The sequence below is a fragment of the Sus scrofa genome, chromosome 2, assembly GCF_054392235.1.
Source record: "Sus scrofa isolate SSC_HxYL_T2T_F1_AM1 chromosome 2, Sscrofa_HxYL_maternal_Yorkshire_Landrace_v2.0, whole genome shotgun sequence".
In the NCBI taxonomy this organism is placed as follows: domain Eukaryota; kingdom Metazoa; phylum Chordata; class Mammalia; order Artiodactyla; family Suidae; genus Sus; species Sus scrofa.
In genome coordinates, this window is record NC_139384.1 from 159,023,352 (window position 1) to 159,036,570 (window position 13,219).

Sequence of the window (13,219 nt, forward strand, 5' to 3'; positions counted from 1 at the left end):
ATCATTATGCTCACGTGGCCACACCCAGGTCTCTTCCTTCCTGGCAGGGCTCCTCCGAGCCTGCTCTGAGCCTAGGACCACTACCTGATGCTCGTGGATGCAGGACTGAAAGAGGTGCAAGAGGCTAATGCCTAGTTAACCTTGAGCTTTAACCTGCAGAAAGTGTTTGCTGCTGGGCTATAGTGCTCTGGTATGTACTGGTTTATGTATTATTCAAGAAACCGTCCTTGCCATTGAGGAGTTCATGACCCAGTTGGAGAACAAAAAAAGAATATAAGCATGATAATGTTATGATGGAAGAAGTTTATCCTGCAGAGCCCATGTAAGGGACTAGTGACACAGAATAGGAAACTCATGGAGGGCTCCCTGTAGGAAGTGACATCTGAGTGATGAGGGGAGGGATGAATCTGCATGTCCAGGTACAGTGGTGGAAAGGATCTGATTCAGGCAAAGCAACAGCCGAAGGTGAGGAGATGCAGGGAGCTTTTAGGGGACTTCACAGGAGCCAGATGATGAAAGGACCTGTATTCCAAGTGAGGGAATTTGGATTTGATAGTCTTTGAAGTAATGAAATCCATCTATGGGGTTGGTGTGGAGGCTACAGTATGGAGAGTTTGGCCAGAGAAACATGCAACTTGAGACCCCCTTGCACTCTATATTTTTAGCCACTTGTACCCTGGACCAGAGGTAAATTTGCTTTAGCCACAAATGACCTCTTATGAATCCAGAACTAATTTTAAGAACCTAATAAACTACATAAAAAGATATTCAAAGCTCATGAAACCACCATGCACCTGCTTGTTGGGTGGGGCATGTACTTGGTTCCATCGGTAGGTAAGAGGCTGGTTATTCATTAATATTTTTTAAGGAAAGAGGACTCAGACAAAATTGGTCTGTTAACTACTAAGGTCACCTTATTCTAGTGACATAAAAGCCACTTAGCCAGGCTGAAACTGTGTTCCCAAACCTACTGCAGAATTTTTTCCCTAATGGCTTCTGTGAATTTGGGTTGAAGGGCTTTCATGGTACATTAGGGTGGGGCAGTAAAAACTGGGGGAATCCAGAATGAGGGCTGTTAGGGACTACTGTGCTGTGCTCCAATTCAGGAAGGCTGCTTACAAGAATATTTATTTCATGGGAACATTTAAACTCTCTGGGCCATTCGTCTAAGTATTCATCAAACTACTCCCTTCACTGGAAGGGAGTGGACTGTGATCCCTCCTGTGGATTTCAGGATCTCATCAGTGCATGGAAGACTGGTCCAAATCCTTTGCTTAACTACCAGGGCTACTACAGAGCAACTAGAGGCATTACAGAATCCTTCTAAAAAAGATTCTAATCTCTCCAGGTTTATAGTATCATCACATTATAGACCATCTTGTTTCTCATTTTATAGCCTTTAGGTTCCCCTTATCTGTGGAGCTCCAGCATGACCCAGATGAAAATGATAATTAGTGCTACAACCTTACGACAACTTAAGTGCTGTATAATCTATGTTGCAATGCATACATGTGTAGACATAAGATGCTACAGAAAGTAAGAGTCTGAGGTTTTGAATGAGAGAGATCCAGGTTCAGAGTCCATTTCTTCCATGTATGGTGAGCTTGGGTTGAGTTACTTAGCCCCTTTAAGCCTCAGTTTTCTGACCTAGAAATTGGGTGTGTTAAGGGCAATGTCTCGATTCACTGTGAGAACCAAGTGAGATTACGAGCGATGAGGGGCCAGGACCTCATTTCGCCCCTACCATTCTCCAGCATTTCGCCTTTATCCTTCGGTTCTGTTTGTTCCTTTTATTATAAGCAACTTTCTCCTCTTTTCATTCCCCCAGGGATATGAAGCCTGACAACATTTTGCTTGATGAACATGGTAAGTAAATTATTTCTTTGCAATTCACTGCATAACGTGCAGGTAAAACGAGTTGATTCTCCCCAGCAGAGGAGTCTTATACATGGAAAAAGTGTCCTACGTCTGAGTGTCTTATACATGGAAAAAGTGTCTTACGTCTGAGTGTCTTATACATGGAAAAGATGTCCTATGTTTGTACACGTGTACAAACTCCATCTCACGGTGGGAAGAACTGTATGGGAGAACTTTATTATTTATGGCAGTGACATAGAACACCAGCACACCCTAATAACCTGGAAGTTATGTAATGAGAAAGTCATTCTCTTTTCAATTTCTTTTTTATTCCTACTCTTTTCTTCAAGAAAACCATCTCAGTTTTGTGTCTAGTTTGCCTTCCTATCTCTATAGCAATCATTTCCCTTTTTTCATAAACACAGAACAGGCCTCAGACTTAGAGCAGTTGGCAGTATCTACCTAGAGATTTAAGGCACTATTTTGTTCTCTTTTTGTCTACTTTTATGTTTTCCTTGTGCTGAGGGAAAATTGGTTTTACATTGGCAGAAGAGCTATCAAGTTTTCTGTTCAAAGACTTTCCACTTCAAAAAGAAATCAGTCCCTTCAAAGAAACCTATAAAGCAGATAAGAGTATCTGTAGTACCCAACTCTGAAAGTGACAGAGGGATGCAGCAATGACCATGACAGTGATAAATGAACACCTGAAGTTCAAGAAACACTGTTTGAAGATGTCCTGTAGAACAGGCTATGACCAGCAGTGATTAAGTGTTTATAACCTCTTTCTTTTAGATGTACTGGTACATCAGAGTCTACCTGAAAGACACAGCCCACACGTCATAAATGTTACAGACACAATAAGATCCTTGTTACATTTTTAGAAACCTGCTAGTTGAGAAAGTCCTAAATCTGCAAAGCTCCGTGTTCATCTGACTTTTACAAAAGGGATTAGCAAGTAAGACAGAAACTCCAAGAGCCATCCATTGCTCATTATTTATTTACCCAGTTGCATTTTAAGCCTGACTTGCCAGACCCCACCTGTGCTCGCAGGACTTAGGAACACTTTTGTGCATGACCTCTAATTTCAAACCTCAGGGTCATCATTTATTTATGGGCTGTCTAAAAAGATTGTTTCCACTTTCTTCCAGGGTCTTATTTCTTCCTTCCCTTTACTGCCTCTAACATTTGGGAGCATTTCTAATCTCAGAAACGTGGGCAATGGCGAGACTTAACCTGAAGGTGACTCCCATTAAAACACCAGCTATCTCTGCCTTAAACAGGAAGCAGGATCGTCTCTCCCACTGGTGCAAATAAACTCTGCCTAACTTCACACCTGGGCCCAAGGCCTCCCTCGGCCTAAAGGGCCCACTTTTGCACAACATGCCAAAAGGTGGTCTGTGTCTCCACCACAGCCTTGCAAAGGTGACCTCTGGTGGAGCAGACCCTGGTTTGGGGGTCTGACCCTACCTGTTCTTCAGCTGCTTCCTTTTGTGCCCAATATATTGCTCCACCATCTGTTGGGGCCCTTGAATGGAGGTCCTGTCAGCCAAAACCTTTTCAAGATTTATCTTCCATTCAGATTGAACAGTGTTGCAATCTTGGGTCTCAAACATGGAAACAGTGCTGCAATCTTGGGTCTGGAACATGGCTTCATCTTACTCCCACCACGAAGACGTCCTTTTCTCTTTCATGCAACTTCTTTCCCCTCATTTTTTTGGCAGCTTGGTGACTGCAGATGCGGAGAAAGTTCCAGAAACAAATCAGTCTTCAAGTCTAACCACCCTTAGAGACTAGTCGTGGGAAAGAGTCATTGTGTGATATTTTAGGTAAAAGTGTGGATTTTGGAGCCAGATTGCCTGAGCTTAAACCCAGGTCACTCACTCACTCACCAGCTCTCAGAGTCTCCAAGGGTCACCTAAAATTTCTCTGCCTCTTAGTTTCTTCAGGGAGCAAGAGAGTTCTGACTTCTCAGCGTCATGGTAAACCCTAACTGACACACTGTTTATAACGTGCTTGACTGCAGTGTGTACAAGGAAGGGACTTAGTAACAAATACTAGAGTGACTATGAGGTGGGAGGGGATTTCTGTCCTAGGGAAGGAAGCTTAGATGACTTCATCTTGTTTTGTGTGACTTTGTCTATATCATGCAGAGTTAGTAAAAGCTAGGTCCTTACCTGTCTTCACTTAAGAATTATTTTGATTCCAGAAGGGGCATGCCACAGATAGTATGTGTCTACTTGTTAGGTCTTGTGTTTAAACAATTTACTTGACCCTTAAATCTCAGGTGACTACATTTTTGATGGCCCATTCTGCCTTTCCTTCCTATTCTCAGAGGACTAAGCCCACTTTTCAGGGCATTTTACTCTTGGTCGGACTGGGGCTCTATTGCATAGGGATCCCAGTCTGCCTGCAGAACAATTTCAAGTCTACACCGGTTATCTGGTGTACTAGTTACAAAGGCCTTTTTCACTCTCAAATTTTGAGTCTTGGACAGTGACTTGGTGGGGGCGGGGTTTGAGCTTTTCTGTGTTTTATTCCCATCCTAAGCTCAACTAGAGAATCACTGCAGCCAAGAGAGAAACATTGCTTTGGGAAGAACTGGATACATATGTGGGGTGGAAGCAAACAGACCAGATTGAGAGCCATTCTCTAAGCATTGGCCAGGGGATCCTCTTCTGGGGAAAATAAATTTCTGAGGTTATTTACTTTCTCTTTATTCAGATTCTGAAAAACTAAGCCTCTTGGGCATTGCTCAGGGACCATAATTAATTGCTTTGAAATGAAATTCCCAACGACCCCCACTCCCCAGCTCACTTTGTAGAGCTGCTGTTGTGAGAACCTACTGCCTTTCGGAGTGCTTTCTGCTGGGATTTTCCATGGCTCATACTTGAAACCCTTCTTTGCCGTCTTTGTCCACAGTGATAATATTTCACCCCCGAGGAACCATCACATGTGACCCTTGCATGGGGATTTCATGGCTATGAATGATAATCTCTTATTTCTGAAACATCTCCTATGTCCATTCCTCCAAGTGAGCTGTGTATTACACCACATGGCTTATATTGTAATTCAGCACTGTCAGTAACAGGCACAAACTTTGTTCTACTCTTACTGATTCATATCGGTTCCTGTCCATCAGAAAAGACTGATAGGAGGTTCTATAGTGGCTTAGTGGGTTAAGAGTCTGACATGGTGTCTGTGAGGATATAGGTTCAATCCCTGGCCTCACTCAGGGGGTGAAAGATCTGGCATTGCCACAAGCTTCAGTGTGGGTTGAAGATACCACTCAAATCCTTCTTGCTGTTGTGTAGGCCAGCAGCTGAAGCTCTGATTCGACCTCTAGGCTGGGAATGTCCATATGCCACAGGTGCAGCCCTAAAAGGAAAAAAAAAAAAAAGATTGATATTGCAAGGAATTAAATCCTTTTGTAAGTGGAGAATCCTTCCACTGGTGTGAATGAAGATTCCTTACACATCAGAATTTGACTTTAAAAATGTTTTTAATTTAGAGCATACCTGTTCCCCTTTTTCTTCAGTGCCTCCCTAGTTCAGAGCCCAAGATGGCATTAGATCTTAGAGAGCTCATAACCCGCTGTCCTGCCATGTAGTTTTCATCTCCTCCAGACTTAAGTGCCTACCCCATCCATTCCATCGTGTCTAAAATTCTTGTGGATTTCCTAAACCATTCAGGAAATTAATGCTGCATACAAAGGAACAATAATGTCTTCCTGGTCTATCTGAGAGGAGGACAAATACTGCATCATCTACAGTTTGGATTTCTTAATACCATCCCCAGCGGCCAGGACCAGAGAAGGGCAAAAACATTCAGTTTGGGGGTTTGAGGAAAAACTAAACCTGCTCTCTGAACAGCTTGCAGCATCCCAAAATGTACCTAAAAAATCAAGTGGGTTGCATCTTAAAACACACACAGTAGCACACTGCAGCCTATCTCTAGACAATCAGATTTATAAGTCTCAGCTAGTGCATGAATGTTTCATAAGAATCCTAGAAAAATGTGGCAAACAGGATCTAGATATTTTCGAGTTGGGGGAATTTTTCGAAGTTGGCAGCCATGCCAACCGATTGGTTATGGTGTGCTGGAGAGCTGTGATGAGAAATATCCTCAGGCTGAACACAGCAGGGTGAGAAAGAGTATGAATAATAACTATAGCAATGACTAAGTTCAGTGACTCAATACTACGAATTCTGATTTTTAATGTGGCTCTGCGCCTCAAGGTACAGAGGTGAACAACACAGGCAGATCACTCCCTGAGGTGCTCAGTTGGGAAGTTCCGAGCCTTGTACCTGAACACTTCACCGTAAGGCAGTGGTTCTAACTGGGGCTGTTTTTGCTCTACTGTCTCTCCTCACAGGGGATGCTTGGAAATGTTTCAGAGATGTGTGACTGTCAGGATTCCAGCCGGGAGTGGGATGGGCTTTGGATATCTAGAGGGTAAAGCCATCCCTGGCTTTGGATATCCAGGGATGCAAGGAAGCTTTCAACAAGGCACAGGCAGCCCTCACAACCAAGAATGATCAGGCCCAAGATCTCAGGAATTCCAGTTGAAAAGCTCTGTCCTAAAGTTCCCCCAGGGCCTGGCTTACGGAAGAAGCCAAAGTGGTCCCTCATTCCTAGGCAATTCCTGTGTTCCTTGCTCAGCAGATGACCCAGCCTCCCTCTGTGAGCCAGACTCAAGGTCGCTGCCAGGCACAAAAGGGCACTTGGCAGAGAGATCCCAAGGTGAGCAGAGGGAAGCACACCAGCATCCTGGGCTTAGAACTGAGACATCAGCTGGTGACCATGGGCTCTGTGAAGTTGTTTTCTTGTTCAGCTTGAGGCACCAGGCTATAGGTTCCCAAACATCCAGCCTCACAAAAAATTCCTCCCACCATTTACTGTGCATCCTGGTGGAAGAACGAAACCCTGAGCCAACCAGAAGGTAGCTCTTTGGTCTTGGGATAGAGCACAAAATTTTGAGGCAATTCATAAGCCACCAGAGGGGTTCTGGACCAAATTCCAGATCCTACTCCTAGCTCCGCAATTGCTGAGCCCTGAGAGCTTAGCCACAAACAGCTCTTCTATAAAGCAGGTTTTATGTCAGTAGGTTACAGTGTATGAAAACCTCTTAAAAACTGTGATAATCATATGAGTGTAAATACAGTTTCTAAGACAAAATTAACATTCTTCCAACCATATTCAAAAGAATTAAATGAGTATTTACTGCGGTCAAGATCTCCCAAACCAGGTCTTCTAAAACCTGGTCTCTCAAGCTTTACTGGGTATAATAATCCCATGGGGAGCATGCTTAAACACTGGGGCCCCACTCTCAGAGTTTCTGATTCGGTTGGGGGTGGAGGGGCAGGGTAGGGCCCAGGAATTTGCATTTCTAACACGTCACCAGGTGACACTGATGCTGCTATTGTGGGGACCACACTTGGAGAACCAACTGGCTCAAAAACACTCTCTACCTTTTACTGCTCCATGAACATAGGCAACCTCAGAATAGGGTCAGCTTAGAACACCTGCTCAACCTAAAGAAGATGATCCCATGCCTAGCTGTCCATCTGAATTACCTGCAGAGTTTCTTGTTACTGTTTTTAACGTGGCTGCCTGGCTCACCTACCGGTCGCACTGCACTGGAGTCTCAGGAGAGTGAAATCCAGGCATGTGTGTTTTGCAAAATGATGCTTAAGCATGACAAGTAGCAACAGAGGATAATACGTCCTTCCTGCCAAGTGCTGAGAGAAGTCCTCCACCGCCTTATTTCACTGGATCTTCCCAACCATATCCTGATAGGACTATTGCTATCATCCCAACTTTACAGAGAGGATGGTTCACCTTTCTAAGGTAGAGCAGCTGGTTAGTGGTAGAGCCAGGACTTGAGGCTAGGCAGTCTCCCTCCCAAGAACAGGCTCTTAATCACTCAATCTCCAGGCTCACCTATTTTGTATCAAACCTTGGGAACCAGGGACCCAGTGCTTTGAGCATGACCCACGGAGAGAAACAGAGAAAGAAGAAACCAAAACAGCCTGTACTATGATTGGATCAGTGCCTGAAATCATCTGTTGGTGCCATTTATGCAAGATTACATTCGCTCTCAGCTGGATGAGTACCACTTTCACGTTATTTAAGTGTCATCACGAACTTATTTGCAGAACAGAAACAGACTCAGAGACGTTGAAAACAAACTTACGGTTACCAAAGGGGACAGGTGGGGGTGGGGAGGGATGGACTAGGGGTGTGGGACTGGCCTATGCACACCGAGGTCTATGGAATGATTGGCCAATGGGGACCTGCTCTATAGCATAGGGAACTCTGACCAGTATTCTGTGATGGTCTGTATGAGAAAGAATCTGTAAATGAATGGATGTGTGTACATGTATACCTGAATTTGCTATACAGTGGAAATATCATAGAAAACAGTCAGATCTCATCCCCTACAATTTCCTTCTTTTTTTTTTTGTTTTTTTTTTTGTCTTTTTAGGACCGCACCTGCACGCATATGGAAGTTCCCAGGCTAGGCGTCGAATCAGAGCTATTGCTGCCGCCCTACGCCAGAGCCACAGCAATGCCAGATGTGAGCTGTGTCTGTGACCTACACCACAGCTCACAGCAACGCCGGATCCTTAACCCACTGAGTGAGGCCAGGGATCGTACCCGCAACCTCATGGTTCCTAGTCGGATTTGTTTCTGCTGCACCACGACAGGAACTTCTCCCCTCCAATTTCCACCACATCCCATCACAACCCCAGAAGCTCTCAAATGGAGATACGACACCAGCACTTTGAGAGCATCTCAAAGCCTGTGACTTCTCTGCCAGCCCCTCACACAATGGGCTTGTCTCTCTGAGCCCTGGCACTGCCCTCTTCCTCTATCTGGCAGTGATGCAAAGACCCTAGTGTGTTTTGTAGGGTGTGCTCCCTGCTGAACCTAAGTATTAGACCCACACCACGTTGCTGTGAGGGTTAAAGCTGAGGGGAAACCCTAAAGATAGTCTGGTCCACACATTCCTGTTTTAAAAGGGAAACTTAGTTTCAGCACAGGAAAGAGACTTCAGGTCTATGGTGTATTACAGACAAAATTCAAAGCCAGACTCAGGTCTCCTGGCTCCCAGTCGAGGACTCTTTATACAGCCTCTTTAACATAAAACTTGACTTTTTCCCTCTGCCTTCCCTTGATAAGTTATTTTATTGGTGATCAGTGGGAGACAGTCTGAACTTTCAAACAAAAAAAAACTTCTAATGATATTTCAGAAAAAGGAGAGACAAGAACACTTCCATGGCAAAGAAATAAATATATGTCCACTTTATACCACGTTGGTCTCTTTATTTAAAAAAAAAAAAAAAAACCCATAAGAGATGCTTAGGAGTTCAATACTTTGAACAGCTCTTGGCTGCTTCCCTCTTAATTCTCACAGGCTGTACCCACTTCAAATGCTGCCAGCAGACACAAGTGGCCTCAGTAGAATTTGCCAGAGTATAACTAAGGTTAAACTTTCTGATGCTGAACTACAAATTTACAATGAAGCATTAACTAGACATTTCGTATCATGTTCTGGCTGCTGGAGGGCTGCTGGTTTAAGCCTATATTGGTCTCGAAACTAGAATTCTTGAGCTTTTACTGCTATGCCCAGGTGCAGACACACGCAGGCATGTGCAAGCTTCCCGGCACTTTGGACGGGAGGTGTGTCGTACCACCGGGTTGAGTGGACTTACCGTTCCCTGTGGTCCTTTTCTCTCGCAGGGCACGTGCACATCACAGACTTCAACATCGCTGCCATGCTGCCCACGGAGATGCAGGTCACCACCATGGCCGGCACCAAGCCTTACATGGGTATGGTCCCCTGAGCGGCTGCAGCAGCTAGGAGCTAGGCTTTGTTTTGCATGCCTGAGATGCCTGCGTATTAGGGGCCTGTCACCTGTAGGGACTTGCAGCTGGAAATGACCTGTCCCCCTCTGACTTTGCTTAGAGAGCTTTTGATTTTGGAGGTCTGAGGTCAGCTGCGGGGTCTCCTTTTACCAAATGCCCAATCGGATCTTGAGTCAGGAGGGCCATGGGTTCCATGGAAAAACACAGTTGGATGGTTTATTTTGGACCGTTTCTACCTCCCTCCTGGTGAAGAATATTAATAATTAATTCAATAAATAGCTACAAATTGTTTCTGTGCTCTCAGCACTGTTTCGGGTGCTGTGATCCCATTGGGAGCAAAACGCGCAGGTAACCAGCCCGTGGAGCTTACCTTCTGGTGAGAGGAGTTAAATGAGTTTGAATCAAACAGAGAGGTAAGAGGCAGCAGTAAGGAGGATGCTAATACGTAACATAACCCTGTCTTCCGCGGTCATTAAAACCATAATTTCCATGCTTCTACATAACAGGCACAGAGCTGTAGGGTGAGCAGGTGCCGTCCAGCTCTAATTTTGGCTTTAGGTTTCTCACCACAATAATCCCATGAGTTCTTTTCAAAGATGAGGAAGTAGGTTTTTCCTGACCATTCCAGATTTACCCAAAGAGTAGCTAAAAAGTAGGGTGTGGTACCAAAATTGTTGATCAGGTCTCACATTTAATTGTCAACAGTCACGCAGTAACGCAAATGCTGAGTCCTGTGGTTGAAGGCAGGTGTCTCCATGGAGCAATCATTGCAGCTCAACTACAAGCTCCACCTTCCACCCAGTCCAGGAATAGAAAGGGGAAGTGTTGCCCCTTGGGGGCTTACGGGCATTCTGCAGGGACTCCATCCCCTCCGCCAGCCTGGCCAGCTGTTCCTAAGGCAGGCAAGTCCCATCTCAAGGGAATCATCGGCTCACTCTGGGCGTGGCTGTGAGGAGAAGCACATGGGGTTCCACCCTTCAGTCCCTGTACTTGCTGACTGGCCCCCAAGCTCACAGAACCTGACAGTGTGGCCATAGCAAGTTGATAGCGTGGAGTCAAATCTTACTGGGGACCATGCATTAGGAGACGGAGTGATGCTGCCATGGGAGTGGGAGTGGAGATGGGGGAGGTGGAAGAGCTGGGGGGGTGTCGTCCAGCTTCACAGGGGCCCCTCCGCTGACCAGGGGGTGCAGCCTGGAAGGGAGGGAGGGAGGCTCAGCTCCACTCCTGGCAGCATGGCTTACTGGCTCCCAAAGGAACCCAACTGTATCAGAATCTCTGGAGGTGACAGCCCAACATAGGCTGGTTTAAAAGCTCTTTACATGTGCATCAGGGGTTGGAACCTCTGCCATTGACTATGAGCTCCTAGGAGCCGCTAGAGCAGAATCACCATGGGGACAGAGCAGGGCACTTGCATTAGGCTCCCTCTGCTGCTGCTATTCCTCCTCCTTGCTCTAAAACAAATGGTGCTTTCCTGGAACTGGAGAGCAAGGTTTGTGAGAGCCAGACAGACTCCATCTCAACAAGGTGGCTGAATCCAGCCTGGCAGGGTGGGTAAGCTTTGAATTAGATGTGAGACTAGTTTGAAAGCTCTCAGGACTGAATTTTAAAGTATGTAAATATTTCAATGAGCAAGAGGGATTCACGTCTATTAGGCAACAGACTGAGCTGTCATAAAAGGACACCCCTCCTTACCCAGCAAAAATGGAGGCGAGACACCACATGTTGTCAGCAGATGAGAGAATACAAACTATTCAGCTCCTACCCTAATTAGTCAAGATGCTTAAAGCAGGTGACGTAGCTGGTTCAACTGGTGGGATTAAGTCAGGCATAGGATGAATTGTCACCTATGGTCAATCATTTGCAGGCAAAATATTGGAACCTGAAATTAAGAGCAAGAGCAATGCACTTTGTTTTGATATTTCATTCTCTTCTTCCTGGAACTAAAGAGAGAGGGGAGAAGAGAACCCCTTTCACTTTCCAAGAGAAAGAAATCTTCTATGGGGAAAAAAAATGAGCCTGATTTTACATGGTGTTTGAACAACTGCACATTTCCTGGCTTCCCATGATGGGTGGGGGAATACATCTCTTTTGTCGCTTCTGAAATAAGGGACACAGAATTCAGCCTATTTTCTGCCTAAACCCCACAGTTCAACAAAAAGGAATCTCCTAGCCTGCTGCTCTGATGAGTTTATTCCCCAGGTCTCCTGGGTTTTCCTATTAAGGCGTCTTTTCTTGGAGACAAATCAGAAAATGCGCATCTGGGTTTTCCAGGCCCGGTTTCCATGGTGAGAGGCGTCAAGGAAGATCATCGTTCTTTTCTCTCCCCAGTGATTTTAAATACAATCGCCGTATAATTTAATTCTCCTCAAAATTGGCATTTCCAGTCTTTTCACGCCACAGAGCTGGGAAGCTGGAATCCAGTCCAGTTTCTCCTTCCTCTCCACCCTCACCCTTCTAATTAACAATTGCTAATATTTATTGGAAGCCTTCTAGGGACCAGACAATGTGTTAAATGTTTTACATTCATTTACTCTTTTTTCCCCTCAACAACCCTAGGAGGCAGACAGTAATGATCACCATTTTACAATGAGGAAAATAAGCTGGGTAATTTGCCCATTATCACACAGCTGATTACTGAAAAAGTCTAGATTTTAAGCAAGCCCTTTCTGCCTTCACAAAAGCAAGCTTCTCCCTGAAAGGGAGAGAGAGAGAAATTTTCTAAAATATATTTGTGGTTTCTAAATACTTGTAAGCCAATTTAAGTGGGCCAAGCTATTAGAAATGTTTCTAATTTTATTAAAAAGTCACTGACTGTCAAAAAGTTACTTCTTTATTCAAAAGTTGTCCTTGCCTGTGACTTTTGGACTGGAGGCTTTCTAAAAAGTATCCTGAGTAGAAGCCCACTTTCTGTTTCTAAAAATGACATTCCCAGGAGTTCCCATCATGGCTCAGTGCTAATGAGCCCAGGTAGTATCCATGAGGACGCAGGTTCAATCCCTGGCCTCGCTCAGTGGGTTGAGGATCCAGCGTTGCTGTGAGCTGTGGCGTAGGTCACAGATGCAGGTCCTATTCAACCCCTAGCTTGGGAACTTCCACATGCCACAGATGTGGCCCTAAAAAGAACCCCCCCCCAAAAAAAAGTGATGTTCGAAATGATTTGGTAAAATTTACCTAACATTCTCTAGCACCCATTTTATAGCATTCCTGTAGAATATAATTAATTAGTAATTAACCAGAAAGAAAAAATATGCTAAAAAAGAAAGAAAACTAGGATGAAATACTGAATGCAGAGTACAGAAGATACAGCATCTGTACTTAATAATAGATTGTATTATCTTCTACTATAAGGTGCCAAGCATATTATATATTATACTGCAGTTCCTCTGCTCTGGCCATGAGACAATGAGCCATCTGCCACAGCCTGAGTACCTTCCAGCCATCAAAGAAGTTTTACTTTTTAAAATTCATCCTCTTCTACCCTCTGTCTCTT

At 44.7% G+C, this 13,219-nt stretch overlaps 1 protein-coding gene across 9 annotated transcripts in view; it reads left to right on the forward strand.

The window, feature by feature from the left end:
- The window catches only part of STK32A (serine/threonine kinase 32A), a 141,304-nt gene that overhangs the window by 102,614 nt on the left and 25,471 nt on the right, over window positions 1-13,219 (forward strand). For 5 of the 9 annotated variants that reach the window (XM_085014963.1, XM_085014964.1, XM_085014970.1 and 2 more), the window contains 2 exons: window positions 1,829-1,866; window positions 9,601-9,690. In XM_085014963.1, the coding sequence (XP_084871089.1) occupies window positions 1,829-1,866; window positions 9,601-9,690 (128 nt within the window). The remainder of the gene's footprint in view (window positions 1-1,828; window positions 1,867-9,600; window positions 9,691-13,219) is intronic. The other 4 variants (XM_085014968.1, XM_085014967.1, XM_085014971.1 and 1 more) reach the window with 1 other exon arrangement.